Raw genomic sequence first — 20,379 nt, 5'->3', positions numbered from 1 at the left:
GCTGTGGTCGACTGATGGTCCTCTCCCCCGTGTTTGTCTTGCAGCGGTATCCCACCGACAAGGCCTACTTTATTGCCAAAGAGATTCTGACCACTGAGCGGACCTACCTGAAGGACCTGGAGGTCATCACCGTGGTGAGGCTCCCGTCTGCTGCACATCTTCACATCATACAGTTCACCCAGTCATCCTCCAGTCCACCCAGTCATCCACCAGTCCAGACAGTCATCCTCCAGTCCACCCAGTCATCCTCCAGTTCACCGAGTCATCCACCAGTCCAGCCAGTCATCCGCCAGTCCACCCAGTCTTCCTCCACCCAGTCATCCACCAGTCCACCCAGTCTTCCTCCACCCAGTCATCTTCCAGTCCACCCAGTCATCCACCAGTCCACCCAGTCATCCACCAGTCCAGACAGTCATCCACCAGTCCAGCCAGTCATCCTCCAGTCCACCCAGTCATCCTCCAGTCCACCCAGTCATCCACCAGTCCACCCAGTCATCCACCAGTCCAGCCAGTCATCCTCCAGTCCAGCCAGTCATCCTCCAGTTCACCGAGTCATCTTCCAGTCCACCGAGTCATCCACCAGTCCACCCAGTCATCCACCAGTCCAGACAGTCATCCACCAGTCCAGCCAGTCATCCTCCAGTCCAGCCAGTCATCCTCCAGTTCACCGAGTCATCTTCCAGTCCAGCCAGTCATCCTCCAGTCCACCCAGTCATCCTCCAGTTCACCCAGTCATCCACCAGTCCAGACAGTCATCCACCAGTCCAGCCAGTCATCCTCCAGTCCAGCCAGTCATCCTCCAGTTCACCGAGTCATCCTCCAGTTCACCGAGTCATCTTCCAGTCCAGCCAGTCATCCTCCAGTCCACCCAGTCCTCCTCCAGTTCACCGAGTCATCCTCGAGTTCACCGAGTCATCCTCGAGTTCACCGAGTCATCCTCCAGTTCACCGAGTCATCCTCCAGTCCACCCAGTCATCTTCCAGTCCACCCAGTCATCCTCCAGTCCACCCAGTCATCCTCCAGTCCACCCAGTCATCCTCCAGTTCACCGAGTCATCCACCAGTCCAGCCAGTCATCCACCAGTCCAGCCAGTCATCCTCCAGTCCACCCAGTCATCCACCAGTAGAGCCAGTCATCCTCCAGTCCACCCAGTCATCCACCAGTAGACCCAGTCATCCTCCAGTCCACCCAGTTATCCACCAGTAGAGCCAGTCATCCACCAGTCCAGCCAGTCATCCACCAGTAGAGCCAGTCATCCTCCAGTCCACCCAGTCATCTTCCAGTCACCGTCCAAGAAAACACAAGATTTAAAAACAAAACCAACACATTCAGCCTCCATCCCAAAAGTGGTGGTAACTGTTGTTGGACCTGCTACAAGGGGCCAGGTTAGCCACTAACATGGTAGACTTATATCTATTCCCGCTGTGACATCACAAAGGGCTGATTTCCAAATCTGTTGTGCGTCATCGCACACTTTGTAAACAGCAGAAGAAGCAACAGAATGGACTTTCCTGCTTTCGCAGACGTGACAGAAAAGACCCAACGTGACTCCTTTAAACTTCGGGTCTAATCGTTTGAACAGCTTGTGTTTTAAGTCCGTTTTTTTGTTTGTTTGTTTTTTTGCTGCCCCCCAGTGGTTTCGCAGCGCCGTCATCAAGGAGAACGCCATGCCCGAAGGCCTGATGACCCTCCTCTTCTCCAACATCGACCCCATCTACGAGTTCCACCGAGGCTTTCTGAAGGAGCTGGACCAGAGGCTGGCTCTCTGGTAGCGCCACACACACACACACACACACACACACACACACACACACACACACACACACACACACACACACACACACACACACACACACACACACACACACACTCTTCCCACCCACCTGTAACCAGCTATAGTGGAGCTGCTTCTGACCCAGAGCCTAAACTGGAACCAGTTGTCTGTGTTTGAATAGCCAGGGAAGTGTGCAGAGCTTCAAAGCCAGAGCAGAACTAACAGAAACTCATGTCTGATTATTTATTTTTTTCTCAGATGAATAAGACGTTGAGAGGATGTTTGTTTATTTATCCATCTGTAAGCCAGTCGACGTCCCCTTTTCCTTGTTGTGACAGCAGGAAACGACTGCTGCTGTTTCCCTCTTGGAAACCACAGAAGAAGACGACGAGTGAGCAACGATTAAACAAAAAAACAACCACAGTCTTTTTGTAAATCATGTCTGCCGCCAATCAGAGAGCAGCCGCAGTGACACTTTTATCAGGATGGCACTCGTTTTAGTAGCGCGTGGCTCGTTCTGTTAGCAGGGAGTTTGTGTCTGGTGTAAAAAGTGTCAGAACCCGGTTCCTAAGCTGAAGACGCCGTGTTTCCGCAGGGAGGGCCGCTCCAATGCTCACGTCAAAGGCGACTACCAGCGGATCGGCGACGTGATGCTGAGGAACATGACCTCTCTCAAGGTGACCCGGCTCTCCAGGCGCTCCCTCGGCTCCTTCGACCCGTCTGCGGGACTAGAGTTTGACTTGGCGGCGGGTGTGTTGTCTTTGTTGTTTCTTTCAGGAGTTCACCGGCTTCCTGCAGAAGCACGACGAGGTGCTGACGGAGCTGGAGAAGGCCACCAAGCGGCTGAAGAAGCTGGAGACGGTCTACAAGGAGTTTGAGCTGCAGAAGGTCTGCTACCTGCCCCTCAACACCTTCCTGCTCAAGCCCATCCAGCGCCTCATGCACTACAAGCTCATCCTGGAGAGGCTGTGCAAGCACTATTACCCAGCACACAGCGACCTGGACGACTGCAGGGGTGAGCGACGTCCCGGAGGAAAAGGCCTCAACCACTTCCTGAATCCTGTGCTCTGCTCCAGTGGCAGACAGGAAGTTGATGCTAGAATGGAGCACGGTGCATTCCAATCATTTTGGAAATTGAACATTTAAAAAAAGCACCATTGAAGCTGTTAGAGATCTGAAATAAAATGCCCATATGTACTGGAAAAGGTTTCTAAAACGGCCCATTTTGCAGGATTCAGTGCATTTCCATTGTACTTCCAAATCACATGAGTTGAAACCAGAGTCACATGAGGTGACACGCTGTTCTTTTTAGCCAGAATTCTGATTTCATGGGAGGTGTTACCCTGGTGTTCAATCGTGATCTTGACAATGACTTGGAGCTCACTTTTCCCTCCATATTTAAAAAAAATAATAATAATTCAGGTCTACAAGTCACCTGGTCTGAGACTGGTGCTGATTCATTTTTGCTCTAACGCTCTTGGCTGCTGCTTTCGCTGCCCGCAGAGGCTCTGAAGGAGGTGGCGGAGATCGCTGCGCAGCTCCAGAGCAGCCTGATCCGGCTGGAGAACTTCCAGAAGCTGACGGAGTTGCAGAGGGACCTGATCGGGATTGAGAACCTGACCGGGCCGGGCAGGGTGAGTGGGAGGAGCAGGCTGGAGAAACTGGAAAAGGAGCTGGAGGAGCTGCTGGAGCTCAGAGGAACTAACAAGCATCTTGATGTGGGTTTTTTTCTCTCCCTCCAGGAGTTCATACGGGAAGGTTGCCTATACAAGCTGACCAAGAAAGGCCTGCAGCAGAGGATGTTCTTCCTGGTTCGTACCTCACCTGAGGCTCGTCTCGACCGGCGGCCCTCTTGTGTGAAATGTTCACAGTCTTTCTCTGCTGTGTGCTCAGTTCTCCGACATGCTGCTCTACACCAGCAAAGGCGTGACGGCCACCAACCAGTTCAAAGTTCACGGCCAGCTGCCGCTGCACGGCATGATTGTGAGTATCATCATCTACCGCCTGGTCCTCTCTCTCTTTCTCTCACTGGCCTGGAGCCACTTTAGTCACCTCGGTTGGTTGGTTGCTTGGAAGATTTTTAGAAATTTAAAGCAGTTGTAGCACCGTCACTGTCGTTCTGGTTCTGTTTGTGCGAAGAGGCTCTTTTCAGTGGTGCGGCCTGAGCTCTTGACCGCTAAGAGCAAGCCCATTAAGCACCATGTTCCTCAACACTGTTAGCTGTTAGCTCAGTGTTGGCCCAGCGTTAGTTGAAGGTTAGCCCAGTGTTAACCCAGTGTTAGCCTAGTGTTAGCCCACTATTAGCCGAGGGTTAGCCCAGTGTTAGCCGAGTGTTAGCCCAGTATTAGCCGAGGGTTAGCCCAGTGTTAGCAAAGTGTTAGCCGAGCGTTAGCCCAGTGTTAGCTGACTGTTAGCCCAGTGGTAGCCCAGTGTTAGTCAAGTGTTAGCCCAGTGTTAGCCCACTGTTAGCCCAGTGTTAGTCAAGTGTTAGCCCAGTATTGGCCTAATGTTAGCCCAGTGTTAGTCAAGTGTTAGCCTGGTCAGAGCAGCGTGTTGACGGGGGGAGGCTGCGGCTCTCCTAACCTTCAATGTCTCTGCTTCACTCCCGGCTGCAGCTCATAGTTCTGGACGCTCCGGTAAGTTTCTGAGTTCTGGCCGAGCTCAAACCAAACCAAACCCACCTCCTCGACATCCTCCATCTTCTTCTTCTCCTCCTCCTCCTCCTCCTGCCAGTGTTTTTGTAAAAAAAAAGAAGCTGCTTGTAGTTCTGGTAGGTCTGCAGAGGAAATGAGGCAGTTTTGCTGTTGGGTGACTGAAGCAGAAGGTTTTTCTGAGGAATTGATAATAAAATAGCTCCAACTTCCGACGAAACCTTGTGTCTGTGTATCTCTCAGCCCTCAGATCACTGATTCCCCCAGTCGATGCTTGACTGAAGATGTCTGGGGTTTTTCTCTTTTCCTGCTCCTATAGGTGGAGGAGAGTGAGAACGAGTGGTCGGTGCCCCACTGCTTCACCATCTACTCGGCCCAGAGGACGGTAGTGGTGGCCGCTAGGTGAGAGAGGACGACAACAGTAGTGGAGCCAGAGTGTCTCGGAAGACAAAGCCCTCACCTCTGTGTGTGTGTGTGTGTGTGTGTGTGTGTGTGTGTGTGTGTGTGTGTGTGTGTGTGTGTGTGTGTGTGTGTGTGTGTGTGTGTGTGTGTGTGTGTGTGTGTGTGTGTGTGTGTGTGTGTGTGTGTGTGTGTGTGTTCTCAGCTCCAAGGTGGAGATGGGCAAGTGGATCGAGGACCTGAACGTGGCCATCGACATGGCTAAGAAGTCCCAGGAGAAGTCCAGCGTCTTCCTGGAGCCCGGCCTGGGCGACCACTCCAACCGTAAGGCCTCACTTGACGCTCCTCGTTTTTGCCTGTGATGTAGTTTTCTTCTCCTTAGCAGCAGCAGCAGCAGCAGAAGAAGAAGAAGTCCCTCTGTTATAGGTTTTTTTTTTATCCTGACAGCAGGTTGATTCCTTTCCTCCCAACGACTTCCTGCCCCGCCTCCTCCCCCTCCCCCTCCCCCACCCCCTGCCTTCCTCTAGGGTCATCTGACGAGGTCTCTCTGGAGCAGGAGTCGGAGGACGACATGAACTCCTCCCGCACCTCCCTGGACAAGCAGACGCACCACCGCGCCAACACCACCATGCACGTGTGCTGGCACCGCAACACCAGCGTGTCCATGTCTGATCACAGCCTGGCTGTGGAGGTACTCCCCCCCCCCCCCCCACCCCACCCCCCTTCCTCCTCATCCTACCAACTCTGGATAATGGAGAGCAGCCGTCTCATCACTCCCACATCACTTCCTGTTTCCTTTCACTCCTGTGACCTCCTAGTTGACCTTCTCTGCGTGACGCTGGAGGACCTTCTAACCGTGTGACGCTTCTCTCCTGACACTAACACCATTTTGCTTTGGCAGAGCTGAAGACTAACTCTTCTGTTTCTCTCTCTCTTTTTAAAACTCCTCTCTAAGCTAACACGCTAACACTGTCTGCGCTCTCTTCTGTGTTTCTCCTCCTCCTCCACTTGCTGTCGTCTCCTCACCCTCTCAGTCTTCGGCTCGCCGGCCGTCTCCCCGGAACTCCCTCCCCGCTATCTCCTCGGCCAGGGTCAAAGGCCAAACACCATCACACACGTTTGCTGGTACCGAAACCAGAACCTGTCTCTCACAGATTACCTGCGCATGAACCAGGTACTAGCGCCGCCGAGAGGCCACAGTGGAGGAGGGGGCCCTCGGTGAACTTGATTGTCTTTGTTCTGCTGAATCCATCTCCAGACATCACATAAAGTCAATAAAGATTTTATTAAGCGATGAAAGAAATATCTAAAGAAAAGGAAGGATTTTAAATGTATGAATATAAATCAGAATACCTCTGTAATGATCTGTTATGATAATAATGGGGGGTGCTGTGTCAGTGACACGAGCTCCCTCCTCGCTGTCACTGTTATTTCAAAGAAATACAGTTGGAAAATGAGCCGCTGCAGTTTAAACATGAAGCCACAGGCAAACTGATCAGAACAAATGAACACACACCTGTTGAGTGAGTTACCCAGACACAGTCGGATCAGAGCCAGACACACACACACACACGAACGCACACACACACACACACACACTCAGAGTTCCTGTTAACGGGTGCCTCACCTGCTCTCCTGTCTCCTTGTTGCAGAACCAGCTGTCTGGTTACCTCCTGAGGAAGTTTAAGAACAGTAACGGCTGGCAGAAGCTGTGGGTGGTCTTCACCAACTTCTGCCTGTTCTTCTACAAGACCCACCAGGTCAGTGTGAAGCCCCGCAGGTCCACAGAACCTCCTGTTGTCCGCCGGCCTTCGACTCAAGTGACTCAATTTTAGTGGCTGTGACCCAGTCGTGGCAGTACCGCTGGAAACCACAGGGAGGCAGAGTGAGGGGGCTGTGTAGCCAGTGGTTCAAGCCAGACAGGTTGTTTACCCAGCGCATATGCCAGACAAGTTTTGGCATCTGCATGATGGGGCCCATTGAGCATGGAGCACACTTCCCATCATGCCTCAGTTACTCCTGTGATGCATCATAAAACATTAGCCAATCAGAACGAGCTGAGACACAACAGCACGGATGACGACGTGATGTCACGCTTGGAATATAAAACTCTTCTCTGGGGATTTTCTGGCCTTTATTTAAAACACAGATATGTTTTAAATGTTAAAGGTCCATGACCTTAACATCTAGAATAGAAAGATTTATTATAAGCTGTGTATCAGGTCAAAGGTCAGCTGTTTTCCAGGAGTTAATTTTTGTAATTGCATTTTAATGGGGGGGGGGGATGTTTTTTGGATTGTATGCTGTTTTGGCTGCAGTGCCTCGAGTGGCCACTGGGAAAGATTTGTCACGCCACCATGTTTCCAGTCCGGTATACAGTTCTTATAATACATCCATGGTCTGATCATGTGTGTGCGTGCAGGACGACTTCCCGCTCGCCAGTCTCCCCCTGCTGGGCTACACCGTCAGCACGCCGGAGGAGTCGGACAGCATCCACAAGGACTACGTCTTCAAGCTGCAGTTCAAGTCCCACGTCTACTTCTTCCGGGCCGAGAGCGAGTACACCTTCGAGAGGTGAGGATGCCGACGCACTCCTCGCACTCCTCGCACCCTGTGAGCATTTAAAAAACACGTTGAACCCTCTGCGCAGGTGGATGGAGGTGATCAAGAGCGCGGCCAGCAGCACGGGACGGATGAGCCTGCTCATCCCCAAAGGATGCCCCCTAGAGGTGAACGGGAACTGATGCAGGGCTGGGCCCTCGCCACAAAGACTGTCTGTCTGTCCGCTCTTGGACATGAGCGCCACCTGTTGCCGAGACTGATGGACGCTGCCAGTTGAAAGTGTTAACGCTTCTCTTTCACTTTAAAGGGTTTAGTTCTCTCTTTTTTTTTCTTCCTTTTTCTTTTTTCCCCCTCCTCAATTAACGATGTAAATGATGCTGTTTGTTCCTTGATAGTTTTGTGTAGCGCTGGTTTTTGTTGTTTTGGTTTTTTTTGTTTGTTTTTTGTTTTTTGTTTTTTCCTGTGTTCTTACACTGTTCTATGGGACCAACCGCACCGGTACAGAACCAGCTTTTGAATTCAGTGTTTTTTTTATTTTATGTTTTGGTTGCGCAGACGATGTCCAGTATGTGGTAAAGGAAGGTGTGGGACGGGAGGTACGCTGAGGGAGGAAGGTGGAGACGTGAGCAGAGGGTGCGAGGGAAGTTCAGATGAAGTTACCGCCGCCGCCACCGGAGCGGCGATACAGGGCGGCCTTTTCACGGGTTTTTGACTGGGTGGAAAAAAAAAATCAGAGAGTTTCAAGGGGGGAAAAAAACCTATCATAGGAGATCATGTCAGCAGGATGTTTTTTGAAAGTTTGTGTGAATTGTTTCTGTGATTCTCAGTGAGACGACCTGATATCTCGTTTGGTGCTCTTTCATCTCAAATATAACCCCGTTTTGTCTTTTTTTTTCTTAATTATGCATAGCGATAACAATTTGAGGAAATATTATCATCATGTAGTCTCTGTGTGTGTGTGAGAGAGAAAGTTTCCTATTTTCTTAAAAACAAGCCAGAAGAACATATTTTGTGACAATAACCTGCTGTGTGTCGGACAGTTGGACAGGTGACGCCTGTAGCTGCTTGTTGTTGTTGTTGTTGTTGTTGTTGTTATCTAGCACCGGTACTTTTGTTTTCTGTTTGATTTGAAGACTGAAATCTCAACAAGTGTGTGTGTGTGTGTGTGTGTGTGTGTGTGTGTGTGTGTGTGTGTGTGTGTGTGTGCGTGCGTGGAGAAGCCACTGGAGCTGCAGTAGATAATGATGATGGAGGTCTCTCGTGTGTGTGTGTGTGTGTGACGGTTGTGTGTGTGTGTGTGTGAGAGAGACGGTTGTGTGGGTTGTTGCACAGCTAACATGCAGTATCTTCCTATTTATTGTCGTCAAGCATGTCGTCGGGTCGGCAGCGGCGCTCCTCAGAGCTCCCTGTGTGGCCACACCATGTTATTATTCCTCTGTGTAAACCCTAACGGCGAATAAAGACAAACGTCTCAGTCACCTCCTCACCTGTGGAGTCTCTGTTGGTTTTCGACACAGTCGGTGCGAGTTTTTTCACTCCTTCACACGTCAACGTTCATCTCTTTCTTATGTTCCCTGTTGTCTCCAGTCTCTAGAACAGGGATGGCCAAACCTTTTGACTTGTGTGGCCACAATGGATTCTAAAATGTGACAGAGGAGCAGGAGCAGATGGATGGAGTGTTTTGGTGACTCACCTCATAGGAGAAAAAAAATATATATATAATGGGTTATGTAGAAAACATGCTTTCATGTCAATTTAAAATTAACAAAGTGTCTTTGAAGCCCCACGGTATTTAGCTCTTTATTGAAATGACTCTGAAAACACTGAAAAATGGATGAAATACAGGTATTTTATTACTTACTGGCTATCAGGCCATATATGGTCCCTAGCCCGCAGTTTGCCCGTCCCTGCTGTACGTGTTCATGCTCTTTGTCTTTGGCAAAGTTCATCGTTTACTGAGATTGATCCAACTTTCCTTGCACTTTATTTTAATGGTGTGTGTGTGTGTGTGTGTGTGTGTGTGTGTGTGTGTGTGTGTGTGTGTGTGTGTGTGTGTGTGTGTGTGTGTGTGTGTGTGTGTGTGTGTGTGTGTGTGTGTGTGTGTGTGTGTGTGTGGTGGGGATGCTGGAGAGACCCTGAGCTGTAGACTGAAGCAACTGGCATGAACAGCAAAGATTCCTAACCGGTAATCGAACACTCCTGAAGTCTTAGATGCTCAAAAGCTCCTTGAAGATGCTGTAAACCGCTTCCAGTCCCACAGTAAAAGGGAAACGTTGTAAAAGGAAAGAGTTTGTGTGACAGGATTGAGTGTTTTGATTGGGAGACTCACTTCAATTCCAGTGAATCTGTGCAGTAGTCATCATAAACAAAGTCGGGCATTCCTCAGGCGTGCCTGCACAGCATGTGTGAGGGTGTGGTGGCGTTCCACCTAATGGCATTACTGCTCATATGCCAGGGAGGGAAAAAAACAAATGTTCCTGTGGGGAATGGGGTGGGGGAGGGCGTGAAAGTGATTCCTCAACACTGTCAGCAGCGGAGTGTCTGGAACGCATTCTTTAACACACGGTTCCAGGAATAAGCCCTTTGTGACATCACAATTGACACCTGCAAGTCTTCCGGGACTCATTTGTCTACATGCAACACCTGCAGCCAGTCTGTGTTGTACGATGATGATGTGCCAGACTGATGATGTCATCATGATGCTTCATGATTCAGTGACACAGACGTAACTTCAGCACCAAAACTAAGGAGGGAGAAAGAGATACGTTAGTTGCATCACAGAAAATGTATTTTATTTTATTTTTTAGCAATTACACCTGTGCGTTTGTGTGCATTATGTATGTCTGCACGCTGATAATGTAGTCAGAGTTCGCCTTCAAGACTAATTTAGTCTGTTTCTAATCTATAATTAGATTATGAAGGATAAATACAAGGTGTGGAGGTGAATGGTACATACAGTAACAAGTGAGCGGTGTTGCACATTTCAGTAGAAGTCGATGATATTGAGATTAAATAAAATTATATTTTTGGGGAAAAAAAACAGGGTTGAAACGCTGTCTTTCTGCACAGGGAGCTGCTGACGACGCGCAGAGAGCCGGTTTGTTCCAGTGTACGTGCCCCCTAGTGGTGAAACCATATTGAGCACAGCCGCTTTAATTTTATGGGGAAAACTTTGAATCGTCGGCAGCAGGAAAGGGATGGAAACCAAGATAAAGATCGTAAAGTGTGTGCTGGGGTAGGGTGGAATATGCTTGGGGGGGCGGGGTTTCTGTGCGTGCTCGTCCCCGCCCCTGGACGCCGCAATAAGTGCCCTTAGAAGGAGAAGCCGAGTCTATAAACCGTCGGCGCACTTATTTTTCCGTTGACAGCTTCGCTGCAGGGATCGAACCCACGGCGGCGCTGCCCACCGAGCATGAAAACACCGCCGGGACCGAAAACTCGGGGTGAGAGCGGTCAAACTTGACGAACTTTTGCTATTTTGTTCAACAATGACTTTTGGATTTTGGAATTTCACGCGCGTCCCGTGCGTCCAACAACAACAGCAACACGAGTCCACAAACTAATCCGCTTCTTATTTTATGCAGGATAATCTCCAGACGTCTTCCCATATCCGGGCCACAGCGGGCCCGGGGGGTTGGCGAGGGTCGACCCGGGAGAGGTGGCGGGCTTCGGGGCGCCGCGCGACGGATGAGCAGCAGCAGCAGCAGCAGCAGCAGCAACAGCAACAGCAGCAGCTGAACATGGAGATGTTGCGCCGCTCCTCCGTGTTTGCGGCAGAAGTGTTCGACCGCTCGCCCACCGACAAGGAGATGGTGTCCCAAGCCAAGGCGCTGTGCCGGGACTACATCCACTCCAGGCTGAACCGTGCCGGGATAGGCTGGTCCAAGCCTGAACACGGCCTGGCCGCGTCAGGTGGGACCCTGGGGGAGGTCTCGTCCGTCTTGCTGTGGCTGGGTGAGTCTGACCACTGGCCACTTTATTAGCTACACCGGTTTTGTATATGGAAGGTCGTCCAGGAGGTCGTCCTAGTCTTGGAGGCTAAGTTCAGGAAACTAGGACGGGTTATGGTAATGCGAAATTTCAAGTTAATGTAACTTCCTAATCCTGAAAAGTTATGACAAAGAGCTGAGATTCTTCAACTGAAAGTTCAGCATTGGATTGTGGAAGACACGTTTTTGTCCAATCGCTTTGCAAAACAATGATTTCCACAACGTATGAAGGGAATTTAGCAGATTTGACAAATGGTTCCATCCTGTGTGTCAGCGTCGACGTGACCGCAAGAGAAGCGAAACTTCAAAAACCCAACACAGGAAGCCAAGTAATTGGTTTTAATTGCTGCGGCGCCTCTGACCACAGTTATTTGGAAGTGATGTGGAAGAATTTGCGCCTCAAACACATTCTGCTGAGTCGATGCCAATCAGAGCAACCAGAAGGTCCCAGTGGGACCTCCAAAAAACCCGGAGAAGCCCCCGACGGCAGACAATCCACGGCAATGGTTGATCGGGTCTAGCGGAGTTTCAGCCTACCTGAAAAACCAACACGTTATCTGGAAGTTGCTTTCATTTTGAAACTTGTTTTGATTCTCTTCTCTTACTTGCTTGTCAAGTGCATGCTAAATATTTGAGATGACATCCTCTGGTAAGGCCTTTTTGGAGGTGAAACACCAGTGAAGAAAAAGTGACATTTGGAGTACCTGAGTTATAAATGAAGTAATACCAGAAAAACAAGCACTGCTGAAATACAAGGAACTGTTGTGCGATTACAGGAATCAGACAGCGGTAGGCCAACATGAACATGTTTTCCTGTGATGATTTATGGAGCGTTAGGTGGACGTTAGCTGTCAGCGCCAACAGTTGCCTTGGAGATGCTCTCCTCTCTTCTCGTAAGCTACTCCAAGGGTTCCAGCCAGAGGTGTGCAGAACTGTGGAAGAGTATCGACTCTTTCACGGTGGAGCACAGAGTTTTCACCACTTGTGTAACTCTAGTTTAACTAGAGCCAGCCTGTGGTAAATAATAGGACCAGAAAGTCGAATTGGTCTGGTGGCCTTGGCGTCAGTGCATCAGTGCATATAACATGCTTAGCTTGTCGTCACATGACACACAATAATTTGTTTAAAAACAGTTTAGTAGTTCATCGAAGATATTGTTTTCTTCCAGAAAGTTTGACAGGAAGCAGGAAGCAGGAAGCAGAACACCATCAAGTACTAGTAAAGTTGTAGATTCCATAGCATCTGTGCTAACTTCATTAGCATGAGTATTAAGTTGCCTCCTTTCTTTCTTCTTTGTCTTCTTCTTTTTTGAAAGTTTCCTGCTTTTGTAGGATCTAAAAGGATGAGAAGTGACTTTAAATTGACAAAATTGCTTTCAATCGGAACTCGGCGAGACGGATGTGTCAGTTCAGAGTTGCAATCTTGGTGATGCAGCTTGACTGCAAGGTTCCATTATGAAGTTTGACTTAAAGAAACAACATACTGTAACGCTCAGGATATTTTTATCCTGAGCGTTAGATAAGAAAATGCTTTTCCCTACGGAATCCTTACACGCTGCTCTTTGTTTTTTGTGCGGTTTACGCTGATGACTGACTGACATTCATCCCGACTCAAGGGAGTAATCGTCCAGAACTCCAGTAGTTTTAACTGCAGAGGCTTTAAAAACTACAGTTGCTCCTCAACAATAACATTAAGCTGGGCGCAGCCCTACTTGTTGTGAGCACACCGCTGCCAAGTCGTCCGCCTACTCGTCCTGGTCGTTCAAGACTGGAGGAGCGGCTACAGGGAACACGGCCCCGAATTAAGAAAACAGAACGGTGACTTGCTCTGTCTTGTTCTACGGCAAGGTTGAAGTCAGCTAAGATTAGCTTTAGCGACTCGCTGTGCTGCGACCCACCAACCGGAGGGTGGGGTGTAATCACACGGCGCTACATGTAATTGCCAGCACAGTCGACTATTCATCCCAGGACCGATGCTGGGCACTCTTGCTTTTTGCGTAACATTGTATATTTATTTATGAACCAAAGCCCAGCTGGGGTGGGTCGGTGCTACATGCATACACTTTACACCCTGCTATTCTGCATTTTACTTCCTCAATACCACTGGCCATTGTCACACTTTTGTCACTTTTTCAACTCAAATTCTGTCTTTTCAATATCATTTTACTCTCTGTGCACTTTTTTGTGAACTGATTTGCTGATGACTGATAGTCAGACTGAGAGACTGAATTTCCTTTGACATAAATGAAGTACTTACCTACCTATCTATCTATCCAACTATCTGTGTCATCGTGCTGCTCTCTGGCGCCCCCTCTGCAGGAGATGAGCTGGAGTTTCTGCGGCCCAACGTCTACCGCAACGTGGCACGGCAGCTCAACATCACGGTGGCGTCGGAGAATATCGTGTCAGACGCCTTCCTGGCCGTGGCTGCCGACATCTTTTCCACAGGTGGGTCCTTCGCACCGTGGACCGCCAGGGTTTTTACTACTGTTATCCGATCCCCACCTCTTCCACTGGAAGTGCTGTTTCCTTTATTTCTTTTTTCTTTTCTTTTTTTAAAGAGCATTTGTCCTTTTTAGGGAAGTTCTTGGGTTGGTTATCAGCAGGAACGTAGGGGGGAAACTGGAGAAGACAAACTCTATAAAGATAACAGAGGATGCCTGGTGTCTCCCCCCGCCGCCCACCCACCACCACCACCACCACCTCCCTGGTGTTGCCCCCAAAGTGTTGCGCAACATGTGCCCATTACCTACTTATTCTCTCCACATGTAAACTCCTCTCATGCAGGGCGACTCCCCCATTCTAATGGGACAGCGTTCCGACCATATTAGGTGAAGTCTTTTCCGGGCAAAGTGTTTGTTCCAGACTGTTGAGGGAATGAGGCAATGAACGGCAAAAACACAAAGGAATCCAAAGTCGGTCCGGCTGCCCTTCAGGGGGTTTGGCACTGCAACTCACAACAAGAACAAAAACATAACAAAATTCATTCAACATTGTCGGCAAATGCTCAACTGAAAAGAAAACAACTATAAATTTCTTTTCATGATTTTTTTTTTCAATGTGAGGATTAGCACCAGGAAGAAGATCTCACGGCAACAAGCCTCTATTTTTTCATGCGAGTTTTTAGTGACAGCTAACAGGTGCCTCAGGAGGAGGAAGTCCCGTGTAGCAGCAGTCGGAGCAGATGACGGCCGAGTCCCTGTGCGGAGGGTTGAGGTTCCATTCTTGCTTCCACATGATAAAGACATCACTTCCTGAAGCTTTCTGGTTGCGTCAGCCGTTAGCTTCTTTGTCCAAAACAAGCAAACAAAAACATGCTCCTTATCTCTGTGTATTATAAGTTAGCCTTCTGTTTCAAGCCTTTTGCTAAAACATTTTTATCTTCCTGCTAAAACTGATGTTAGTTGTCATTGTTATGTTACAACAATGATAACTTGTATTTGAATAGCTAGCATAGACTTTCTTTCCACAGTAGGCTGTATGGAGGTGGGAATGGTGAACGAATTTTACCCCCCAAAAATTCCCGTACCTAACTTTTATCTAATTTTTTCAGTGACATTTGAAAAACATCCTTGCTGAAGAAAACCGCTCCCTGCAATAGAGGGATTTTTTTCAATCATATTTTTATTGATTTTTTTCATCTAAAAAGGAAAAGAAACTACTAAGGCAGGGTAAACAGCCTTACAGCTTCCCAGTGTACCCCTCCGTCCCTTCCCTACTATCTGCACAAAATTCTTGTAGTGTCAAACTAAGTACAAGTACGAAAGGTTTGTCAAAGAAAGAAGGTGGATAAATAAATTAAATAAATAAATAAATATAATTTTAAATTTAAATTTAAATTTTCACTTTGCGAGCTCATCACTTCTCTCTGCACAAGATCAAAACTTGACCTTGACCTCCAAACTTTTCCATACTGGGCCCTCATCCACTGATGGCTGCTTTCTGTGTCTCTCTCTCTCTACCTCTCCTGAAGGCGTGACCTGGGGGAAGGTGGTCTCCCTGTACGCGGTGGCGGGGGCCCTGGCGGTGGACTGCGTGCGCCACGGCCACCCAGCGATGGTCCACACCATCGTCGACTGCATGGGAGAGTTTGTCCGCAAGAGTCTGACGTCGTGGCTGAAGAGGAGAGGCGGCTGGGTGAGGATTGCCGAACTCCCTCGGAGATGAGTGTGGAGCTGCACGCGTGGGTTCAGCAGCGAGACCTCTGGCGGTTGTCGCGGGTCCCACTGCTGTTGATGTTTGGAGTGTAGCAACAGCATTAGCATTAGCAGCAGCAGTGAGAAAAAGAAACACCTTCTTTGGAAAAAAGGAGATGGGCTGAGCTGATTTATCATATAAATACATCATTATAGATATCACCATTATCATCATTATACATAATTATCCGTTATCAGCATCTGTTTGTTTGGTTTCTAGGCAATTATGAACAATTTAGAACCAGCTGGTGCATTGACTCATGTTTCAGTCCCACCTGCTGCACTTGGGTTTGTGTGTTGGCTAAGGTTGCTGGTTGCAGCCTGGGAGCTGTGCTCAGAGAGCGAAACGGTGGCAGCGAGCAGACGTGACTCTGCCGACGTTTCCGTGTCTGTTCGGCTGGAAAGAGCGGCGCAAATTAGTGAGTGCCCCGAGCCGAGGCTCCTCACTGGCTTTTGTTTTTGAAGATAAATAGAGTGTGAGAAAGTGGAGCAGCAGCAGCAGTTGAACTGAAAAACACAGGAGACACACTGTTAAATCTCCCACTGGGTATTCTGGTGGTGGAACCAGAACCGCTAGGAACTTCTGTCTCAATAGCTTGTTTGTCCCTCCTGCACTACAGAATTCTGGAGTTAAAGGTCCAGTGTGTAATATTTGGCCTGATTTATGATTTTTATAATTGGAAAAAAACTTAATATACTGACCATAAATATATTCATAAAAGTGTATAATAGCAGTGCAATAAAAGGTATTTGGTTTTCCTAACGGAAAGAACGGTTCTTATTTATAGATAAGAATATAGATGGAACAATAAAGGCCTTGCTCCTACGCTGCCATTTTTCTAAGGAAGCCTGGTGTGGATAATCCGGGTTGCCCGACAGGGCGATTATGAGGATGAACGCTGGCATCTTCAAATAAACCAATGAAGAAGGTGGATAAGTTATCCAGGTGTAGCTCACCAAGTTCAGGAGAGGGAGGGAGAGTGAAAGACTGTGCAATCTAAAATGTAACCACTTGATGTCATGTCACTGTTTCTTCTTCAAAATCTCCAAATATTACACACTTCACCTTTAATGTTCACATAAAACTTCACACCTATCTTGTCTACAGACCGAGAGTGACTGAGAGTCCAAGTGTAAATATAATTTCACGACTGTCAGTCAGGAAAAAGCGCGCCATGGAGTGTTTTTGCGTCTCTGCATTTTAAGTGAAAGGATGGCTCTGGACGCTGGCTCATGAAGAAGCAAATGTTTAATCTCTAGAGAGAAACAAGGGTGTTGGAGACAAGCCGGCCGGCGCGTGTGTCTGACACAATTGGTCCCCGAGCATCAGGAGCCCGCAAGGAAGTCTTTTATACCATGGAATAAACATGAACATGAGATGAATAAACACGAGCATATAATGAGCAGACACATATGTAATTTGTTGAACACCTCCCCAACAGTATCTGGATTTGCTCCAGGCACAGTGTCACCAGGCAAAAGATACAAACCCTATCTGAGCTACTCGACGCCTTCCCCAATCTGTTTTGGTTAGCCTGCCCCGGTTTACGATGTTTATCGCTCAGCCTGACCTAATTTTGGTGCGGATCACCACGTTGCCCACACAGGCCCTGTTAACAGATCACATGATTCAACAACAATTTTTTACCACAAGTGCTAACAGCTTCAGCTAACAGCAGCTTAGCTCAGATTGTTGTTAAAACAGGTTTTTTTTATGCTACCAATTTTCAAATTCAAGCAGCCTCGCTTGATTGATTCTCCAAACAAAACTCCTCAGATGTCCATGAAACAGCTTATTGGGCCCTCTAACCGCACAGAGACCCACATCACTGGTCGAAAATAAAGGGAAATTTGAATCGTGTTCGGCCTTCTATGTCTAATACATTTTGAACTGATTTGGCTCTGGAAACAAAACTTTCTGGTTCTGATCCAAACCCCCCTGCACAGCGTGCGCAGCGCCGGAGGTGGTGCCAGAACCAGAACCAGAGCCCGCCGCAGGTTTTGTTTGCGGTGTTGTGTGACTGTGTTTGTCTTCTGTCGCAGGTGGACGTGACCAAGTGTGTGGTGAACACGGACCCCAGTTTCCACTCCCACTGGCTGGTGTCGGCTGTGTGCACCTTCGGCCACTACCTGAAGTCGGTGGTGCTCCACCTGCTGAGGGAGAAGTGATGTAGCAGCAGCAGCAGCAGTAGCAGCAGCAGCAGCAGTGAATCTCTGCTTTGGATGATGTTTACACTTGTTTGCACTGAACCTTTGTGGACCAACCCACTGCCACCTTCCTATTCACAGGAAACCACACAAGTCCTGCCCCCTTCTTCCTCATCCTGGATTTTCTATTTATTTATTTTTTTGTGCTATTGTTTTGGATCCTCGCACCTGTTTGATAAGGAATATCAACCACATCTTTGCTGAGCTTTGCTCAACTGCCCGCCCTACAGTCCAAGAGCTGTAACTGCTGTATTCTGACAGATTGAGAATTCTTCTCAGCAAGGACTCTGCGGCGGTTCCTGAGGGACTTGTGAGAACCTTCATTTCATACATGAACTGCAAATTATTTTTTTTTCTGTCTAAATGTAAGGGATTGTGCAAAAGTTATGAGCAGAAAACACACTTGCATTCTTTTATAATTTATTATATCCTGTTTTAATGCAAAAACAGGCCAACTGTTTTTGCAGTCATGTGGACTCGAGCAAAGCAGCAAATAGGACCCACTTTTCAGTTTCGTGTTTAAAAACACAGCTGAATGATATGATGATGAGATTAGTCCTGATGGCGACTGAGATCAAAACTGGATCAGTCGACAGTCTTTAAATATTTTAAACAGCATTTTAGACAAAACCGTTACATGATGTTTGACAGTAATTTTTCCTCTTTTCCTCAATTATTTTGAGTGATGATTTCACTGTTAGTGCTTTGACCAGCTACAACATTTACAGCTCACACCTACACGTCCTGTAATTTTCCTATGATGAGTGTGTGCAACTTGGTCACCTGGTGCACTATTATCATTAAATCTTTGTACTGTATTTGCACACAGACGCAAGCTGCAGTAGTGAGTTTAGCGCACTAAGATAAAACATTTCATCTTAGGAGTAGAATTTGACCAGTGAATATTTCCATTTTTTTTTTTTTATACAAGGCATGTAGCACTTAATAGTCCCTGTGGGGGTTGGGGGCAAAATAAATGTTGTTTGAATTGTATTTGACTGTGCATACTTGCAGTAATAAAGGTTTTTTTCTTTCTTACGGTCACACATCGCTGAATGTTAATTGTTTGCTAATATAGTGACTCACTGATTTAAAACTGCTGTGAAAGATGCCACAAGTTCTGGATGACTTTACAGAGATGTGCGCTATTAGGTTGAAATGCCAGACCAGAGAGGTATCAGAGACGCAGTGTCGCCACCTAGTGGTCGAGTGGGAGGGGGGTATTCAGTGAAGTCTGCTACCGAGTATAATGAACAGGAGTCAATTAAAGGCCCCGTTTCTAAGATATAGTAGTTTTTAACAGCAGGAAAGCTTTCTTTATTTCTTCTTTAAAAAAAAAAAAAAACATACATCGGGCAAACGGATTTGTTTGTTTTTGTAGTACTACAGTTTTCATGTTTTTTCACGTGTATTTTGTATTCAAGTTTATGATAATGGAACTATTTAACTACCACCCACTTAAAAATGAACAGCGAGAATGACATCTTCAAACCAAATCGTCTCATTAAAGTTCAACTTTTAGCGTCCCGAACACTGTTAAAGCACAATTCGTCCTGTTCGTGTTTTCCTAATCCTGTGGGGGAAAAATGTCCAGCAAGGCGGAAATTGTCACGTCATCGTTCAACCAGACGGTGAATGGCCGCTACGGATTGGCCAGGGTAAAATAATTGCTCTCTCTCCGATCCCATTGGATGGTTCGGAAGAGTTCCGCCCCTTTCCAAATTCCTCAGCAGAAGTGTCTTCCTATTGGTCGGGCGGGTCAGGGTGCAGAGAACAACAAACAAGATAGGGTGAAGACCGTCGGGATGGATGCAGGTAGGGGAAGATTATTATTTTTCTGTGATTAAAAACAAACGTTCCAGTCGTGTAGGGTAACCGACTTGACCGCGGAACACTCCCGGCACCGTGTCCGGGGAGGCGGAAGAACACCCCGGCCCTGACATTAAAGGAAGGCTAACTCCGGCTGCCCAGGCAGACGCACGGTGCTTTGTAGCCGCGGTGACGTTAGCCCGCTAAAGTGATGACTAAAGCTAACCGCTAACCGTTAGCCAAACATTAGCCCGCCGCTCTCCGTTTAATGCGGCGCTTCCTCCGCAGTGTCAGCGGCCGCACGACTCCCCGCACGGTGCTGGGACGTCCGCCGGTCTTCATGTCAGCTGACTCTCCACCCCCCCGACTTCGGCCCGCGGACGTCTGCCTTTTGTATCGTCTCCCTCCTCCCCCCTCCACCCCGGTTCAGTGACTTGTGCCAGACGTTTTGTGTAGCTCACGGTGGACTGACACACTCACACGTCAACACGGCCGTCCCAGTCGGCGCCTCGTCACCCTCCCTCGAACCATCCGCCGTGTTAGCCCCCCCTCGGCCAGTTGTCTCCGGAAGCCATGAGTGTTTGTCTGCGGTGCACTCTGGGGACTGTCGTCGGTCAGTTTATGTGTGTTTTCCCACCCCCACCGCTTAAAAATACACCGTACACGTCATCACTTTGTTGCCAAACAAATCGCAACTTCTTCTGATCCAGCCTCATTGCAGACAGGCCCCAGGTGTGCTAGCGTGGTTAAGTTTCTAAAGCTTCTGCACGTCGACTTCGAAGATTAATTGAT

At 48.2% G+C, this 20,379-nt stretch overlaps 4 protein-coding genes and 1 long non-coding RNA gene across 10 annotated transcripts in view; 4 read left to right on the top strand and 1 right to left on the bottom strand.

The window, feature by feature from the left end:
• Nucleotides 1-8,577, top strand: part of farp2 (FERM, RhoGEF and pleckstrin domain protein 2) — a 29,576-nt gene extending 20,999 nt beyond the window's left edge. The window contains exons 15-28 of one of the 5 annotated variants that reach the window (XM_076026629.1): nt 45-134; nt 1,635-1,768; nt 2,370-2,451; nt 2,552-2,789; nt 3,278-3,408; nt 3,517-3,585; nt 3,668-3,757; nt 4,390-4,410; nt 4,745-4,827; nt 5,030-5,148; nt 5,352-5,515; nt 6,477-6,584; nt 7,247-7,398; nt 7,475-8,577. In XM_076026629.1, the coding sequence (XP_075882744.1) occupies nt 45-134; nt 1,635-1,768; nt 2,370-2,451; nt 2,552-2,789; nt 3,278-3,408; nt 3,517-3,585; nt 3,668-3,757; nt 4,390-4,410; nt 4,745-4,827; nt 5,030-5,148; nt 5,352-5,515; nt 6,477-6,584; nt 7,247-7,398; nt 7,475-7,568 (1,575 nt within the window). In that variant the 3' untranslated portion in view covers nt 7,569-8,577. Of the gene's footprint in view, nt 1-44; nt 135-1,634; nt 1,769-2,369; nt 2,452-2,551; nt 2,790-3,277; nt 3,586-3,667; nt 3,758-4,389; nt 4,411-4,744; nt 4,828-5,029; nt 5,149-5,351; nt 5,516-5,858; nt 5,999-6,476; nt 6,585-7,246; nt 7,399-7,474 lie in introns of those variants that run through there. The other 4 variants (XM_076026714.1, XR_012926697.1, XM_076026546.1 and 1 more) reach the window with 4 other exon arrangements.
• LOC142889433 (uncharacterized) lies at nt 141-1,286 on the top strand (the record flags this gene model as incomplete). Its single annotated transcript, XM_076028206.1, has 1 exon — nt 141-1,286. A coding segment is annotated over one exon (1,026 nt), but the record flags the coding sequence as incomplete, so codon positions are not given.
• Nucleotides 8,578-10,675: 2,098 nt separating the features above from the next.
• Nucleotides 10,676-18,822, top strand: boka (BCL2 family apoptosis regulator BOK a). The gene is made up of 5 exons (XM_076027393.1): nt 10,676-10,829; nt 10,971-11,340; nt 13,694-13,822; nt 15,348-15,511; nt 17,614-18,822. Exons 2-5 carry the CDS (start codon nt 11,127-11,129, stop codon nt 17,737-17,739), a joined length of 633 nt encoding a protein of 210 aa, XP_075883508.1. The 5' UTR covers nt 10,676-10,829; nt 10,971-11,126; the 3' UTR covers nt 17,740-18,822.
• Nucleotides 13,906-14,212, bottom strand: LOC142888959 (uncharacterized). The gene is made up of 2 exons (XR_012926767.1): nt 14,072-14,212; nt 13,906-14,041 (listed from the first exon to the last, which is right to left on the bottom strand). It is a non-coding gene; the product is annotated as an uncharacterized LOC142888959 (long non-coding RNA).
• A 665-nt stretch (nt 18,823-19,487) lies between the features above and the next one.
• Nucleotides 19,488-20,379, top strand: part of atg4b (autophagy related 4B, cysteine peptidase) — a 7,463-nt gene continuing 6,571 nt past the window's right edge. The window contains exon 1 of one of the 2 annotated variants that reach the window (XM_076027102.1): nt 19,488-19,593. In XM_076027102.1, the coding sequence (XP_075883217.1) occupies nt 19,584-19,593 (10 nt within the window). In that variant the 5' untranslated portion in view covers nt 19,488-19,583. Of the gene's footprint in view, nt 19,594-19,678; nt 20,201-20,379 lie in introns of those variants that run through there. The other variant, XM_076027019.1, reaches the window with a different exon arrangement.

Source organism: Nelusetta ayraudi, unplaced genomic scaffold (assembly GCF_046127955.1).
Source record: "Nelusetta ayraudi isolate G7.1 ecotype Tasmania unplaced genomic scaffold, CSIRO-AGI_Nayr_v1 ptg000001l, whole genome shotgun sequence".
Classification (NCBI taxonomy): Eukaryota; Metazoa; Chordata; class Actinopteri; order Tetraodontiformes; family Monacanthidae; genus Nelusetta; species Nelusetta ayraudi.
This window is presented reverse-complemented; position numbering and strand designations above follow the sequence as displayed.